The sequence below is a fragment of the Diuraphis noxia genome, unplaced genomic scaffold, assembly GCF_037042655.1.
Source record: "Diuraphis noxia isolate RWA-SAM2 unplaced genomic scaffold, SU_Dnox_SAM2 contig0002, whole genome shotgun sequence".
Taxonomy (NCBI): domain Eukaryota; kingdom Metazoa; phylum Arthropoda; class Insecta; order Hemiptera; family Aphididae; genus Diuraphis; species Diuraphis noxia.
In genome coordinates this window covers 14,849,204-14,869,209 of record NW_028301712.1, presented here as the reverse complement: position 1 = coordinate 14,869,209, position 20,006 = coordinate 14,849,204, and the positions used below count along the sequence as shown (strand labels likewise).

General features: G+C 29.5%; 1 protein-coding gene across 1 annotated transcript in view; it reads left to right on the top strand.

The window, feature by feature from the left end:
* The window catches only part of rsh (Rap GTPase activating protein radish), a 275,432-nt gene that overhangs the window by 131,982 nt on the left and 123,444 nt on the right, over nt 1–20,006 (top strand). The window contains exons 4-9 of the mRNA XM_089219607.1: nt 2,990–3,088; nt 8,929–9,573; nt 15,603–16,119; nt 16,425–16,703; nt 17,330–17,602; nt 19,411–19,585. Coding sequence (XP_089075733.1) covers nt 3,060–3,088; nt 8,929–9,573; nt 15,603–16,119; nt 16,425–16,703; nt 17,330–17,602; nt 19,411–19,585 — 1,918 coding nt within the window. The 5' untranslated portion in view covers nt 2,990–3,059. The remainder of the gene's footprint in view (nt 1–2,989; nt 3,089–8,928; nt 9,574–15,602; nt 16,120–16,424; nt 16,704–17,329; nt 17,603–19,410; nt 19,586–20,006) is intronic.

Here is a 20,006-nt window from a genome sequence, read left to right as displayed (position 1 = left end):
TACTATGTATTAAAGTATATAAAAAATGATAATTGAATAACATAAAAAAAATACAATGTTTTGATAGTAACCGAACCGATCTCGACCAACTACTGAACTTGGATTTCATTCATAGGGCTGTCAATATTCGCGTGGTATAATATTTTATGTTATCGATTTATTACCATAACTATGAAACTGTCTTATACATATAATAATGGTTCGGCGATTAACTTGTTAAGACCGGAAATGATTTCGATATGACATGTGTCATTGTGTCACTGATTGCAACGTGTCATTTCTGTGCGCTCTGATTCCAGTAAAGCAGAAATATAATAGTCCGAATGCATCACAATATATTTTTATAATTAGGTGATTAGCGATGGCGTGCCGATGGTTATAGACACAATATAGTATAATATTATACATTTCACTCGTTAAGCCGATGCTTCTACTTTGAAAAGTCAACTCTTCTACAGCGACGAATCATTTAATAATATTAAAACACCACAATTTTCACATTATTATAACACGCGTGTATTATTATCATAAGAGACATTATATTATCAGATATATTGTACACTTAAAAACAGGTTCTTATACTATTATTATTATCTATTTTATATACGTCGAGCCGGGTCCAATTATATTGTATATTGTACACTGATTCCAGTCCGGACATGGGTGTATTCCGTATCAGATCGTTATAATACGATGGTCTGGACTCTATAGGAGATGAAAACCATGTGTCCCCCGCCGGCAAACCACGAGTGCGTGGTAATAATAAAAATAATAATGGTTATATAGTAATTGCGGGCTTGCAGAAATACGCTGATATCAAAAATAACGAAGGTTTGCCATTACCTAACCCTCTGTGGACGACCGGATCGTGGTGAGGTGGATAAGGGGCGTGGAGAAAACAATACGCCGCATTCATTGTTGTCGCTCATTCCCCGCACTTTCCACACAACGTTTCGGTACCCAAGTCATTAGCGCCAACGATATAATAATCGCCGGAAAAACGTGCTCGGCCGTCAATGGTATATGTGTGTCAGTGGACGACAGAGTTTCCTCCCCCATCGGTAATTTCGTAAACAGTACCAACTAGAAAACCGAATGTCCGGATAAGCTGCTACCGACATTACCGGAAATCCGATACGCGCTGCGGACGTGCAATAATTATTATTATAACGTCGGACGCGATCTGTCGGAAGACCACCAAGACGTGTGGCGGCCAAACGCCCCCCACAGATGTCGCTGACTATTATCATTTCTGAGTTAGAGGGAAAACGTTTTTAACGATTTTCAGGAAACTAGGTATGTGATACTCCTTTTTCGAAATTAATTATCACAACTCGTTAGCAGTCACGTCATAATTGTATTTGACCGAGGCGAGACCACCCAGTCTCTTAATACGACTTAATCAAATCATTTATTATTGTATATTTCGTTGACTGATGTCAATTTTATTTAGATCTTTAAATTCTAAATATTATTATATTAATGGTACGAGATTCTAAAGTTATACTTATGTCAATCTCATCAAAATAAAGGTGAAATCAGATTTTATAATAGGGTAGCAAATTGTGAAGATAAATGATGCTGGGAACAAAGAAAATGTCTAACCGTTATAATATAATACTATTACATAACATGTCTATACATCGTACATTATTATATTATTTATATTGTCATTAATCTAGTGAGTAGTGTTATGCGTTTTATACGAAACTCGATAACGTTATAATGACATAATTACTTAAAATGTATACCGACTAAAACACTTAAAAGGTATTTTGTGTTTGATATAAGCCACAAAAATGTTGTGGATAACAAACACACTCATGTTAGTTTTTACTTTAAACATAAATGTTTAATGAATGCAATGCAATCATTCGTTTTTGTTTTCGTGATTTCCAACGACAAACTTGATCAGTTTTTTCGCTATATTGTCATTTCATTAAAGTTATTTTTCGAGGGTCAGTTAATGTGTGTTTTTCATTACCTACTGTATACACCATACTAGGTTAACATTATATTGTACTGTTCAAAACATATGATATTTCTATTGACACAGAAAACTTATAAATTAATTAATGATATAATATAAATGAATAACTAGTTAGGAATACAATATCTTGTATGAGAAATAAGTATTAACTAAGGGTCTATAATCATACTGAACAAAATTAACGTATGGTAATTCAATATGTGAGAAAATTGAATACTCCGTTTTGTAAAAAGTATATTTCTAATTATTTCCTTACTATATTATAGTATACATTTGAATATATTTTTGTCATTTTATTTAATACTAAAAACAAAAATAAAAATAAAAACAATAAAATAAAACCTGAATAAAACCTGAATAAACTAGGTAATTACACAATAATATTATTATTATTGTTATGCTTAATTAAACAATTTGACAATTTTGTATGAATCAAAAATCATAAACACGTCATGTTACAGTTATAAAAAGTAATACATACCTACTGTACAAGTCTTCGAACAAGTACTATACCTAATTGTTTGAGGAACAGAATTTGTTGTCAACAAAACTACATATACATTTTTACACAACTATATACAATACATTTCAATTTGAAATTATATTTCATAAGCCTTACAAAGGTTAGATCAATTTCATTAATTTATGTTATAATATTCGCATTTTATTGTACAAGACATTATAATTTATACTATCATACATTAATACATTTTTATCAATAATTATTATTAAATATATTATAATTCCAGGTTCCTATAAAATATATATTATTAAAACTATGTGAAAAACACAACTAGATACGTTTTATTTTTGAACGTAGCATTATTGGTACAATTGGATATTTGTGACGATGTATTAATTAAAAGCTGATATTTATTTCATTTGTTTACATTTTTTTTTTTTTTTACTTCCTCTTTTTGCCATGTTTTTAATCATACCCATAGCATCAAAAAAAAAAATCTGAAAATTAGCAAAATGCACGATGTGTGTGTGTTACAGTTGTGATGGTGAAATAAATCTGTAGAGTAGGACGCTGCCACAGTCACGAATCGCCAATAGAAAATGAATTATGGCGTATCCGAGGCTTCGTCATTACAGGTCCCGATCATCATTCACATCTCCATTTTTCTTTTTTCTTTTGATTGTATATTTTATTTATATTTTCATTTAGACGTCGTTATCCAGACGGTGAACGATACTGTTTTGAATTTTACTGTTTATATTGATTTGTATTTTTTCACAAAGAACAAGGGCGGAAACTGATCATGATATAATAATATTACATCTCCTAATAACGATACAATTATAATAATATTTTTCTATGTATGTATATGTATATATATATATGTGTCGTATAATATAAAGTTTATTGGTTCAACTGCACAACGTTGCGCGTGCCACATGATAATATATCAACGACCTTTCTCCAGCAGAGTTTAATTTGTTTTTTTCTACGCAAATGCTTTCATTATAATAACACGTAGCCCTAAATAAAAATAATAATGTATTCTAATAACGTAGCCGCTTTACTATTAACTGTATTGAGCCGAGAAACGAGGAGAAATTTTCTAATGGAAAAAAATTGTGTATATAGCTACGATCGGAGCGAGTGCACATTCAAAAAGTATTTATCGATATGTTTTTAATTATCACTAGAGATTCAGATTAAAAGCATAACGATGCAAATTCTCGTTATTTAGTAATTAGTACGAGTTGTATGCATATTTTTTATTATTCCATTTATATGTTTTTATCCTTCCTTTTAAATGTTAGTATTATCATCTTAACCCCAGCGCGGTCGTTTATGATTATAATCATAGAAATAAAAATTAACTATCAATATCTATAGTACAAAAAAAAAAATTTTAATCATTACACTTAATATCTACTTTATAAAACACACATTTTTTCAACGACTTTTTAATTGATTAATGTATGTATTCTTCCAACCAATTATTTCCATGTTGGGTTATAGCATTTCAACCATTTAGTTAAAAATAAACTGAGCACGATAGAGAATGAATCTTTAAAATATACATGAAAATAAAATATAGTTATGAATCTTCATTAAATTATAATAATATAAATACAAAAAAAAATAAACGTAAAATAGGTACTAAGTGATTCACAAAACATGCTTACCCATTTTTTTTAAATTATTAATTAATTCATTTAAATTCTGTTTCTTTGATTTTTTAAGTAACTACTCATACCTGTGAAACAGATTTTAAAATACCTTCTTAGATTAATATAACATTAAGGAATGACTTTAGATGAATAAACATTATTTTCCAAATAAGAACTGCTCTTATTTCCTGAGAATCGTTAAGCAGATAAATCCATTTTCAAGGGATGTTAATCATATATCTATAGAATATTTTATTTTAATAAATCAAAAACTACTTCTTTGAATTTTTATTAAGATTTTATATATATTAACGTTTAAAAATAATCTTCTGTCTGACAATTTAGAAAAATAAAAAAGGTTGACTTTCATTTCCACGAGACACTATTTAAATGGTATAATAATAATAATTCAAAATTTGGTTCTTAAGTATACTTCATAATTAATAAAATCAGAATTAGAATGAGTTCATTATTAAAGGAAATTTTAAAAAAGTTTTGAGCACAAAATCGTAGCTAAGAGAGTTCAGGCACTCCCAGAAATTAATAAATTATATTGAAAATTTGAAAAATTGTTGGTCAAAAAACGTATTCCACTTCCGTATTGACGTTTCAATAAATGATAGTTTGAACTTTTACAATTACTTCAAGAAAGTACGGACTCTAATAAACAACAACATTATTTCAGTTTATTTCAATATATCATGATGCTTGGTAAGAAAAATGTTGCATAATTCTTGAATTATATGAAAATTAAACTTATAAATTATATGAATGAAAATATCAAATTAGTATTGAATAGTACCAAAGTACTAAAAATAGTAGACAATTAAAGCCCATAACAAAGGTATATAAATATATTTTTTATATTTTAAACAAAAAAGTCTAAAAATCATAATGTCCATACCCCACAGTTATAAATAATTGTTAAGATATATATTATAATATGGCTGTAATCTATGTAAGTACATTTTTAATGAAATATTTTTAAGACTCGTTTCGTCTTTAAAAATTCATTGTAGGTACACCCTTAAAAATGCAGACTTAGAAACTTTATCATGACGTAGATACATTTTGTTTTATTTAAGCATATTGTTCAATTAAATAGTTAATGCACTGGAATTTTTGACAGAAAATTACAGAGGATATTAATTTATTAAGCAAATTTAATTTAGAACGAGAATTAAAAATCGTAATTAACGATAAAAGGGATAATATATTATGCATATTATTATAAAGTATCGCAAGGGATGTATAAAATCTCCATTTCTATAACTTAACCAACTCTCAGACGAGGCAAGAGTGTCCAAGGGAATATAATTTGAACAATATAATATCATTACAAATTCAGTTTGATATATTATGTTCTCTCGTCGACTGAGTATGACGTTGAACCCACAACTACAACTGTACTAGATCGTAGACCCAAGATATATAATAACTGTTTGTTTTATTTCAAAAACCATATCAACACTGATAACCGTAATTAATCAAATGTATCACGGGTGCTTTTTTTGCTATTGAAACGAACCATTTCTCATTTTTTTTTTAAAACTTTTTCACTCTAATTATTATAAACCTTGTTGTAATAGGTGTACACCTAAAATGCACAATGAAAATATAGTAAAAAACTACTCACACTCACTTTAAATCTTTGATTTCTTCACAAACGTGATTGTAAAAATAAATTATTAACCACAGATAAAATGTATACTATGAAATTCAAAACATATATTATTTTAAATACCTCTTAAACCGAATAAAAACTCAATCGATAATTATCATAGTTTAAAATATATTAGATTAATAGTGTTAAGTATACCTAATCTGAATAAATACATTCAGTAACATTTTACAGCTACTCAAATTATTCTGTATATTTCGCTGAAAAATTCCTGCACACACCATTGTAACTTTTTTTATATAAAAATGACATAAATTCATAAAACATGTCATTTCAAAGTCAAACTAATTGTGAGAAACGGTGAGAAATCAATTTCTGAGGAATAAAATAAGTATATGTCATTTAGTTCACTTAAGGTCCATGGTATACAACCGATAGACGTAAGCGTAATTTTAACATGTGCAACACTCGGAAACCGTTGATGCCAATTTTAATAAAATGAAAAAAATGAACCTGATATCCGTCAATTACACAAACTATCTCTGAATCTCATAATTGGATTCAGATAATGATTATTGACGTACCGCAATAGAACCGTATTTTGAATTTCCGAAAGTTTTTCCGATGGTAGTCTACGCAGGCATGATTAGTTTTCCGTCCCTGTTTGCATGTATCTTAGTTTAATACTATGCGTCTTAACTAACATAACTAGGTATACAAAGTTTATTATAATAATAAATCATTACCAGTTTACCACTTAATTGCATCGTACAAACTAATAACATTGATTTTATTCACGTAAATATAAATGTATATTTATAATATTTATAATACTATACACATTAATCTAAAACATTATTATTATGCACGGGTCACGCTCGCAAGATTATAACTAAATTATTCGTCAGAGTGGTATATTGAATTTTTCATCGCACCGGTAATATTAACATACCTATACTATTCTATGAATTTTATTATAAATGATATAATGTACATTATACATTTTTTATATCATCTTTACGGAGTTATTCATATTTAAATGGCTACTCACCAATACTTCTCTAATTAAATGACTGTATTTTTAAAAACAACTTTTTTATACAATTTTAAATAAATTCTATGAGAATTTAGTGTACAATATTATGAATTAGATACATTTAACTATATTTTAGTATCGTTTCTTACACAAAAAAAAATGTAATCGACTAATAGACTTATTCGTGTAGTCATTTAAATGGATCACACTGTAAACGTATTTTTCTGTTTTATAAATATGTTTAGTATTTGTTTGTTTTTTTCAATATTGAATCTTAATTTTTTATTTCGTTCATAAATGTATTAAAATGTCATATTTGTATATGAGACATACAGTATACATGTTAATCGATTGTCAATCGAATTATTTTTCAGTTGCTGTTACGTGTAACATTAATTTTATCTTGACAATGTTTTTGGTAAATACGAGTATACCGTAAATGATAGTATGTACATTTATTTACATACAATTTGGGGTTTTATTCGTACACAATATTGTATTTCACAGTATAGGAGAGACACTAGCACAGTAACACATATTTAATATTTTTTACTAAAAAAGCACACATTTCCAAAACTAAAATTTGTGGAAAATTATTTAATTTAAATTTTAAAATCAGTATTTTTCATTGAGTGAATTGACTTAGTGCATGATTGGTTTAGCTATTTATTATTAGTTATAATGATTTAGCTTGTTATAGTAGTCGCTTTTTTTTCAATTTAGACGACATTGTTTTTAAATAATAAGTTAATTATTTTCAGTTTTTAAATGTTAGTATACTTTACAATATTACGGTTTTTTTTTTTATTATAATTATAAAGTGTTTTTGACATACAAGGTCATCAAACTTAAAATATTACGGTTAATAACGCTATGTGGAAAAATATTGTAATTTAATATGTATGGTGATTTTAATTAAAACAAATAACATTAAAAATTATTTTGTTTATAAATTTATGAATAACTTAAATTGTAATTTTACTTAATATGTGATAGACATTCCTTTTAATACGCAATAAAGTGTGGATGGATTTGATATTATAGCTCAAATTACAATTATTTTTTCAAATTCTTGTTCATTACCTTTTCATGTATAGGTTCCGTCCACAGACTTTTCTTAATTATTGTAGTTGAAATACTCAAATACGATATTTTCTCATAAATAATGCAATTTTTAACCATGATATTACAATACATATAGTATATAATATGTAAAGATAACCCGGTTTGTTTGTTTATTCCGTGAGCTGTTCATCGCCGTTTACGTTTGGACCCATAGTTTTATTGCTCAGTAATCTACAGAACAATTGTAGCCATCAGATCACGAACAAAAAATTAAAACTGATCACTAAACGTATATGCAACACAAAAATATTTTTTACATTTGAAAAATATGTCTATATTTTTTAGGTAGAAAACTATTGATATGGAATAGAAATTTATGGAAATTTTAGCTTAAATTATAATGACTATTTCAGCGGTTTTCGACCCATAATTTAAGCATATCATGTATTTTTTAATACAATTGTAATTGTTTAATATAATATTTTTTACGCATTCAGCTTAAGAGATTTTTTTAAACATAGGTTGTTTGCTGCATAGAACATTAATTACCCCTGGATTATTGATTGAATGCAATACTTCTTTCAAAGTTCTAAAGTTTTAGACCAATTCGTGTTTTCTATGGCAATATAAAATAACTGCGTTCAAAAATTTTCGTTGTGAAATTTTAATGAAAACAACAATTTGCTCATTTTATGTTTATTACAATAAAAAATTAAACAGGAAAAACATAATGTGTGACAATTTAAATTAACTTCAACACGCCTATCAACAATACATCATATATAGAATTCGTTGAAAACAAACGGTGTAAATTAGCTGTTTTTTAAATCATTATAAATTTTATAGTACTTATTTCGTCAAAGAATACACGTAACCGAATTACTTTACCTACATTTACACACTTGCACCGCGGAATAAACAAACAATGATTGTTAGTCACTGCCATGAACAGTAAGCAATTACACTTATACACCAACAAATAAAATGACATTATTATATAAATAATAATAATAATAATAATTATTATTATTATTATTATTATTATTGAGTGCTCGCACACGTGTATAATACTGTTCATCGTGAATCCAGGACGATGACGGCCATATGTTTCGTGTGCAACCTGCCGATTCTCAGCCACCAGGTGGGTCTGGTGTGGCAGGGCGGCAACGGTTGGGACGACATACTGCGCGAGCAGATGGAGGAGACGACGATCAAACAACGGCTGGGCGGTCGTCGGGACTCGGCCGCGCAGATCACCACCGAGTCGCCGCCGACGGAGACCGCGGAGACGTCACCACCGGTCAGCCGGCGCCGGAGGCGCAGCTCGCTTGCCCAGCTCACCGACATATTGCGCGAGTGGAGCGGTACCGGCATGGGTGGAGGTGGCGTTGGAGGTGGAAGTGGATCGGGCGGTGGAGGCGGTGGAGGTGGTGGAGGCGGCGGCGGTGGAGGAGGTAAGTCGGGTAGCCGGCCAAAGGGCATCACCAGGCGCGAGACACTGGCCGACATCGCCAAGACGCTTCCGTTTGGTCGGTCCAACACGATCACGTCGTCCCGAAAGCGGCGCGAGTCATCCGTTGATTCAGGTGTCAAATCGTCGTCCAGCAAAGGTGGACGTCGAGACTCCAAGACCGACTTCCGAGCTGACATTGCCAAACTGCTCAACAACCGCCGTGACTCCATCATAACACCCAGCAGCATTTCGCAGCAACCAAGGCGCAGAGGATCTGGAGAGTAATTATCATTTCCATTAATATTATTAGTATTACATTATCATTATTATTATTAGGTACATTGTTAAACAGTTTTCATAATATGATACAGTTATCAGTTTAGGTTAAGGGTAGGTACTTTAGAGAAAGGGTTGTTTATCCCAATTATTAATCATATGTACAGCTATCAGCGATTAAACTCCAAAACTACGGATCATGTATATTTTACTATTTTTCACAAATATAAAATGCGATAATTTGATAGTTGAAAATCACATTTGTGAATAAGTACAGTTATATAAAATGAAAAAAAAAATAAATATAAAAAGTATTTAATTCAGTTGTTATATATGTAGGTATATTTTATATAGAAAACAGTACTAGTCGAATAGGGAAAAGTACATTTTGGTTGAAAATGGGGATACCCAAAAGTTACAACCACAATGGTCACCTATTACTCTTATTCGGATCAGTATTCTGCTGAATAATTCTGGAAATTCAAGTTTTATTTTGCTTCCTCTCAAGTACTATCCATCTACATAAATATTAATACAATCAATAGGAATACAACATAATATTCAAGCACCTCTCCATCAAATCATATTCTTTTGTATCAAATGTATTCCAAATCTTACAAATGCACTTGCAAATTTACGCATCAAATAATTTCCATAAACTGATAAGTTTATATTTTTTTTTGTCAGACATAATATTATACTTCATTGAGAATCGTTAAAGTTGTATATAACTTTTAAAGTGAATCGTAGAAGTATGTAATTGGAAAATTTTATATGCCAGAAAATATAGAATTATAAAGAGGTAGACGACATAGACGTAAATATACAGTGATTATAATAAACATAGGTAATAATTAAAAAAAAAAACTAATAATTATATCATAACAAAGTTAATTTGTATTTTATATTATCAAATAATACATATTAATTAATTTAATGAGATAAAAATAATACAAGCTAATATAATAATTGAAAAGAGTAAGTTAAAGCGATAACAATATTAAAAATGTATATGTTATAGACAATGGAGAATTCATAAATGTGATACTACATGACTAACATTCACATTAATTAATATTATTTACGAAGTGTTTTAAAAGTTTAGGATCATTCTATTTTCATTGTAATTTCGATCACGCGCCTAACTAAATTATATATAAAAAAAAAAAAACATATAATAGTTAAAGATTAATTAAATGTATATTTCTATAAAAAAAAAAAAAAAAAAAAAAAAAAAAAAAAAAAAAAACAGTAATTGTAAATTTTTTTCGTAATAATTATTATCATAATATTCAATTTAATCGTTTTATTTGTTATAAATTGAATGTCAAATTTTTCTGCCAACTTTCTAGAGATAAATATTCTATGTATCCTTGTAATATCCATTTTCACTATACGTCCGAGAATGTTCTTCAATAATATACTATCACGATCCATTAATACTACAGTCGTATATTGATGAACAAACGTTGCCTATTGTTGATTCAAAACAAAGCTTTCTGGTGAAACTGTTTTTATAAAATCACATAAAATCTTGGGTCGCCAAACATACAATTTACACATCATATATCATCTGCGATAGGTTGTATTCCTCCATATTAATAATGCTTATCATTTTTGTATTAGACATTTAGTTTACTTGTAATATTTCTTTAAGTTTTTGATATAATAGGTGCCTATTGTTAAACTTATTTAAACGTAATCCATATATAATATATTAAATCCAATACAACGATCATAATGCATAATATTTATTTCATTTAAAATGTATTTAATTAGGTAAAAAACTATAAACATAATTGACTATAAATATGTTTTATTTATGTGCTGTTTTATATTTTTAAATACAGCCATTTGAGAAATCACTATTCTACATTTTTTTTCTGTACATTATTATGAAATTTGACGTAATGGAATATAATACTGAAACCATGAATATAAAATAGAACAATTTTATTATAAAATAATACAACCAACTTAGGAGTTATCAGTGCATATAAATTTAAGTCTATTACTTGATAAATTTCTAAACATTTTGAATTCAAGCGAAGGCATTTCTGTTAGAGTTTCAATAATAATAAAATGTAATTACAATATATTGTTATTATATGGCATCTTGGATGAGCAATCATGGTCATACATCCATTATCTTTGTGTTAAATTGTGTTTTCATCACCTTTAGTTTGTGAGTGACGTGATTAAGCATAACGACTGACAAATTGGCAAGACGAAATAATTTTGATAATCTCATCAACATAAAAAAAAATCGTTTAATTGAACCAAGACACACTAAATCTAGACCAAATTATAAAAATGAGAATGTTCAATCTCAGTTCTATTCATCTTTAACGCTATACATGTTATGATAACCTGTACAGTATAAACTGACAAAATATTCCAAAAAGGTATACAATTTAATTTTTCACATTTATAACGAATCATTCAATTTTTACTGTAAGATATATTCAACTCGATACCATTACCATTAAAACTCCTTCGCAACACCACCGCTACAGTTCATGCAATATTATTAAGAAAGTTTTCATCCACTTTTTTAATGTGTAATATTATAACAATTCCATATCCACGTAAAAAGTTATTGAAACTGTTTCTGTTTCTGTCTTCATACATTTCCCAATACTTTACACGGAAATTTTCGATAATACGTCATTCTTACAATAGATTTATAAAAACTCATTTTTTGAATCACTTACAAAAAAAAAAATATATATATATTATATATTTAAACTCAATAACAAGTCTTAAATGTGAAGTTTATTATACGTCATTATTTTTTAACTAATTCTTATTTGACTTTTATATCACGTCTGAAAACTGTAATTAAAACTTTTTTTCAATTTCAATATCATATTACGCTTTAGCCCTTTTCTGATAGAAACTCACAAAATAAATTAAAATGAAAAAGTTTTACGAATTCACTTTGCCACAGCATAATTATAAACACGCGCCTACGCCGCCTTACACCAACTAAATTTATTGAATCTTTTTATTTGACAATATCTTATTTTACTGAAAACCAATATCCCATTTATAATATAATTATAATCATAACAGATATTTATTAAGATTACAAATGGTTTTTATTGATATATTATAATCTTACATCCTGCAAAATTACATATCACCATTTACAGCTATAACACCAGTAAAATTCAATTTTTTAGTTATAATATTTTACCAGCTTCATCCAATACTCAGATACCCAGCGTTAAAACACAAAACTCAATGGCTGCGTGACAGTAGTATTCTGATGTTTTCAGTCATTTATTTAAGTAGTCTTCACAAACATATGATATTATCAATACTCGTGCGTGTACCTATAACCATTCTGTATTTTGATCGTTTTTATACACAAATTAGCTCTACTATATTTTAAGAATCATAAAGTTTTGAGGACTAATAACTCTTAATTCCCTTTACTCCGTAAACAAGCATATGTTCTTCTTAATATACCTTTTCAATAAACAACCATTAAATACACAATTATTATATAATGTTAAATTGTAATATATTAATATTGTGATAGGTTGTGTACTAAATGTCCATATTTTCTAATATATAATAACATTAACCATTGATATTTACTAATAAATAAATTTGTATAAGTTAAATATGATATTATTGTTATTATTATTATCTCACTAATAATTGAATAAAATATTAAATTATTATTATATATAAATAAGGTTTGTGATTTTTATATACTATTGATTATAAGCTTATGAAAATAATATGACCAGAGAATAATTTTTCCAGTATTCTGATTTATTATTATTCTTATCCTACAAACTCAGCTTATTGTTTGACTTTTCATACTCTTCGTAATGCACTTTAAGCACTCATTTATTTCATCATCGTTTAATATTACATACTTTTAATGAATAATATTTATATTTATTTCATGCCTAGTTTTTTCTTCATTTTTTTAGTGTTCCTATACAACATAAAACCGACGTCGGTCGATATTATTTACGGGTTGGTTACTTTTACTTTAAATTTTACGATATTTTAAAATATGGTTTCATCTGCAGTGATTACGCCTTTGATGGATATGTCCAACAATTTATTCAACAGTCATACGAATTCCATCAAAATTGTCAAAAACAATTCCTATTGTAATAATTGTCAAAAACAATTCCTATTGTAATGGAAAACAACTTGTAGGTAACTTATTGTGACATCATTTATATATATGTATATATAATTGCATCAATATAATAATTTTCAAGTAGAAGAATCATATTGAAAACAAGACGGAATTCATTTTAAGTTATTAAAAAAAAAAAAAAAAATAATAATAATACAATTTCTGTATGGAAATTAAGTTACTCAGGTATTTTATATTGAGATAAATATCGTTAGAATTTATGTTGTTATTTTAAATATTAAACCTTTTAACACAGCTAAAATAACTTGACACTCCTTGCTTTAAACTACTGGTATTTAAATGCTATTTGGTTTATTTAAATAGGGTATTATTCCTATTTTAAAAGCATAGCAAAATAAATTTAAATATTACATAATATTTAATAATTTCAAGTTAGTTTAATGCACTGAACGTATTATCCAAATGGTTGTGCTCTGTAATTATCAATACAAATCTAAATTGCTTATTCCCATTAATTCCCAAAGACCATTGATTATGAAATTAAATTTAAACTCCATTTTATATTTCAACTTTTACTTATCGTACGTCTTCAAATTATTTTAAGTTTTAAATTAATTTAGCCATCAGCTTTATTTTGCCTAAAACTCTGTGATCGAAAATTCGTAGAATAGTATTTAAATTTTAGATAATATTTTCTTTAATCGAATAAAATATCCACGATCTTATTTAAATTATGTTTTAATTTTCAGTCGATATCAGTAAAAGTTCATGCACTAAAGCGTGAATCTGAATCGGAATTATTTCGTTAATATGAAAAATACTACGTTCTAACCATAACAGAATCCATTTTTAGTTTGAGGAACTCTTATATTCAGTAAATCCATACAAGTGAATAAATTTATTTTCATCACTGATTTCATATTCCTTTTAAAATGCACATTTGTTAATTTCTTATTGATGTAAGTCAAACTACAAATCATATTCTACTTATTTTATGTTTTGAATATTTATTATTACCTTCATCGTTTTATTTTCGAAACAATTAAACACTTAGATGTATCTTTACCTACACTGAATAATAATTATAAATATATTAATGAAATATGTAATAAAACAAAACTTAATGTTACTAACGAGTAATACAAGAATAATAAATTTAAATTACAGACACTGAAATTTTTTTTTAAATGATACAATATAATAAATATCATAATATGATATTTCAACAAGAAGCCTATAATTTGAATAAGCCTATAATTTTATATTAAATGCCACAAATATTAGGACATTTCTTTAACTAAGACATTATATCTTTTCTTGTATGATATTGCAAATAAATATAATAATATTATTCAACCATTATCTTTTGTTCATTTCTGTGCGGTTTTAGGGAAATATTAATCAATTTTCCAAAAAAAAATGTATTTATAGTAAACAAATTTCAATAAAGTATATGCGAATGAGGTGACCCAGTTTTTAACCCAACCGGTTAGGTTAGTATAGGTTAGGCTGGTATTATACACCGGATATTAAATGCGTGTATCTAACTTGAAATGCATTTTAACATAACGTTTTGAAGTAATTACAATATACCTACATTACGTTTATCTAAAATCTATTAATCTTGATATAAACAGTATATAATTGTTTAGTACTTTATTAAGTTATTGTTTTCGTCATATCGATTCATGTATTAATTTTAAGATTTTAGTAACGACCTTTTTAAAAACCTTTAATACGATTCGTTAAATCAATTCTTAGTTTGCTATAGCTATTTAATAAGTTCCACAACCATAAAAACCAGTAAAATTTTTGGTGTTGACTTCGATGTTTTAAAGCATAATTGGTTCTCATGACGTGAGTTCTTTAAGTTCTAACCCAACTCACTCGTTATTACGTTTTCAGCATCGGTCATTCAGACGGCGATGGCGGACGTCGCGGGTCTAGGGATGACAGCCGTGCGTTCCGACAGCACCGCACGTGTCACAAGCGCAGGGACTCCCAGGCAATCGTTGTGCCGGGTCAGTCCACGTCTTCCAATGGGTCGACAGGTGGCCACGGCGGTGGGGATGGTCCTATAAAGACGGTGGACGACCAGACCATGACGCCACCGACGATGGTCATCAGCAGCGTTACGCCTCCTCCCACTTCACCACGCGCACCTCTATCACCCACTCACCACCACGCACCGTCGTCTTCTGTCTCGTCCGGCACCACGTCCATCTCCAATGCCGCTAACTCCACCTCCATCACCGCCACTTCCAACACTTCTATGGTGAACACGCAGCACAGCGTGTCATGCGGTTACACTCCACCAGTGTCGGGGCCCAGCTCACCAGTGTCTGCGGTGCCATCGACGCAGATGTACGCCAGCAACGTGACGCACGCGCCGCCCGTGTCCCGAAGAGACTCCACCACACAAGTGAGTGTTCAACACCTATCCCGAGACGACTTCCGCTCGTTAACCCCATACAACTATACGAATCAAAAACATTTAATAGGATATCAGCACACTATTTTCTTAAATAATATACCATAAGTTTAATAACTGGTTTATGCTCAATTTTGCTATACTCAACTAGTTGTTTATATTAAAATTAGGTAATCAATGGCGTATTTCACAAATATTCTAACAGAGTGGATTTATGACAAGGCTTTTTGGTTGTGGAGAGGTATTATGAGTAGTAATAATGCACTAACGATTTTTTTTCTTTTATACCAAAATAGGTGTATTCCTCGAGAGCACGCCGGAATTCCAAACCTCACGTGTCACCCGAACGAAGGCATAGTAAGGACGGAATATCAGTTGGGAACAAGTTACCCAGATTGCAGCGTCAATCGACAGCCATCGACGAGACTTGCATGCCTTCGAGCCAGCTGTGTGGCCGCCGGAGCTCGCAACCTACGCTGTCCGCGGATCAGGACTTTACAGACCGGAAGACCAGGCGCGACTCGCTGTCACCCGACTCTGCGCACTACGCCCGTCGCAGAGACTCCAGAGTTAGCGTAAGTACAATATGCCTTGCCTTTTGAGATATACATGACCTTCGAAATTACATCGAAAGATATGCGAACATTTAAAAACCTCGTGCCCCTTTCAATTTATTTTTGCATCTTTTTCAAAATCGAACCTTTTTACTATTTTAACTGAAGATGTGACAATTAACTATTTCGTAATTTTCATTAAAAAAATACCATTCAGCTCCTCTTCAACATATTAATTGGGTACGCTTACGGCTCACGGAATTACACCCTCTAAAGGTTTTTATCAGATCGATAGTTTTGTATGACATAACATGTCTGTTTTACGTCAAATAAAAGTATGTGCTTTGGTGAAATGACACTGAATATATGTATATAAATAGTAAAGACCGTTGACTTGAGTATCACATTGTTATTTATTTCGTTAACGGCTTAACGGATAAACATGAAGCATACGATTCCGAAGGAGGACTGATTTTTATTTGATACATGACAATATTTTAGGTTATACAATTTGTTATCACATAATAATATTCTTATCACTACGACACGACACACATGTGCACTTTATATGCACTACATAATATTACATCGTATACCTATGAACATAAAATTAACGACAAAACTGTTGTCTTTTTGTGCATTTACAGGGTGGTCTGTCTCCGGACAGACAGGGCAGGGATGTATCTCCAGGCAGACAAAGGCGACGTAGAAACTATAGACGCCAGAGCACCACGATGGGTGGTTATAACGTACGCAGCTGCCAGTCTTCCAGGTCACCAGATTCGTCGTCATCATGCTCGTCCAGAGAACCTTCGCCTGCTGGCAGGGCCGTGGCGCCTGCGACTTCTCAACGGACGCCGATCATCCGGAGACAGTCCACAACCGAAGAGATATTGATTGCGAGGGGCTTCCGGCGACAAGTGCGTGTTTCCGGCCATTGTAGACTTACATGAATCTGATAATACATCATATGCTATTGTACTGTTGTTTGTTTTCGCCACGGACTGAGATTATTAATATAAGCTGACATCGCAATTACGTATACCTAAATTATGAATAAGGACGACTTTCTTACACCTCTTCCCACACTGTATTATATTTTCCCATCATTTGTAGTGGTAAACAACTGAAATATTAACGAACCTGATGGTTGCTGGATTAAATTTTACAAATCAAAAACATGCAATAAGTTATAAAATCTTTCAAAATGTATGTAATAATTAAATAACTATAAATTATTATGTTAAAAATAAATTTTTTGATTATAGTTTATCGCAAAAAAATTTAAAACTAAGTATTAAAATATTAACAATTATTAACAGGTCGTTAATAATGATTAAATGTTTTATAAAAGAGCAATACTCCTTCCCAAACTATTAACACTGGTGTTTCTAATCACACATCATTTTATATCCATTAATTACGTCTCAAATAAATCCATTGTAATATTCAAATCCTAGATTGTATACCAAATCTATATATGTTGACGATCTGGTGCCATTTTCTATTTCATCTCCACCTTAAATTTATTATTAAACATTAAATATCTGCTTAATGATTGGTTTGTTCTGTTCCATCCACTGTATCTACTGATGGTTATTATGATTAAATCAATGTTTTATTTGAAATATTGCTTATTTTCTTTATATAATGTGGTAATTAACGTACATAATAAAATAAATAAGCGTATTCAATTTTTTCCAATAAAATATTGCATGATTAGATACTACGTGTATAAAAGCTGTGGTACAAACCAAGTTTTACAATGTTATATAATATATTATGATTCTTTAATTTTCATTTCAAATTGGTTCATTAGTTTATGAATAATTCAAATTAGAATATTTCCGCTACAGAATTAATGTTAAATTTTATTTGTCCAAACAGTTGAAACAAATAAATATATTTTAATATAATGCTTATAACATTGGTCAAATCTACTATCAATAATGGCTACCAAAATTATCCCAAAACAACACTTACTTGAAAATTAACGTTTTTGGGAACTTGATAAACTAAAATCTTTCAAACAATATACAACTAATTCCCAATCGTGGGATACCTTGTGAACTTTTTGCTAAAACCACTTAATTAATTATATTAACCAATTCTCACAGAAATCTAGTTTTTTGATGTTATGACACTTGACTTGGTTCGTACCAAAAATAAAATAAAGTATCTGTTATATTTTTCCGTATAGCGATGTACAAATATCCATGAAACGTTTTATTATTATCAAACGTACAGGTTTAGAGTGGGAACGAATATAAACAAATTTTAATATTTAATAAGTTAACCACCAAAAGATGTTTCACTAAGTATAATACTTACGTGCAATGGCCACAAGATTCAATAATAAATCTCTAACTAAATTACTCTAAATTTGGATTTCGGGATCTCGTATAAAATTTCACTGAAAATACGATTCCAGTGACATCTCGTTATAGGTACTCTCAATAATCAATATTTTATCATTGGTTTTAAAATTTACAATGTTGTCACTTTCATTAGGTGTTTCACTTCACAAATTTTCAAGCAAGTATCATAACTAGTTTTTTTTAATCAATATTTATATGAATTGTCAAAACTGTGCTTAAATAAATGTATGAAAAAATACTGTGGCGATCAGAACAACGTTTGATGAGATCTCATACAAGAACCCGTGGTAGTCAACCAATGAACCAACGTGTTCAATGACAACTAAAATTAATGATGTTTTTCTTTCTAGTCCACTACCGAAGAAATGATACGGTGTAGGAATTTCCGGCGATTATCGTCTCAGTCAGATGAATGCTATCGTACGAGAGGCCGGAGAGATTCAAGTACGCAAATCATAGATGGAACTCTGGCTACCATGGCCGTGGAGACAAGCAGCACTCTGTTCGATTCCAGCACGCAGACAGGTAAGATTTTTTAATCATTTCATGTAGTATTTAATATATAGGTATTTAAGTAGTATTTCTTCAAACAAGTGCCATAGATTTCATTCAAATGGAGGTTATATTTAGGACATACTTAGCCGTAAAAATAAATATGCTATATAAATCCAATATATGCATAACTAACTAAAGGAAAATTTTATGTTCAAAATATGATTTTTTTTTGATTTTTTATAAAGCTACAAAAAACACTTTACTGTTATATTATAATACATTTCCGAGTTATATTAAGTATAATAAACACATTTTAAACGAGTTTCCTCTACATTTAGGTCAACAATAACTTTAAAGCTTAGTATAATTTTCCCCGAATAATAATATTATATGGTGCAAAAATGTATAGAGATATATTATATTTAATAATATAGCTGCAAATATATTGCTT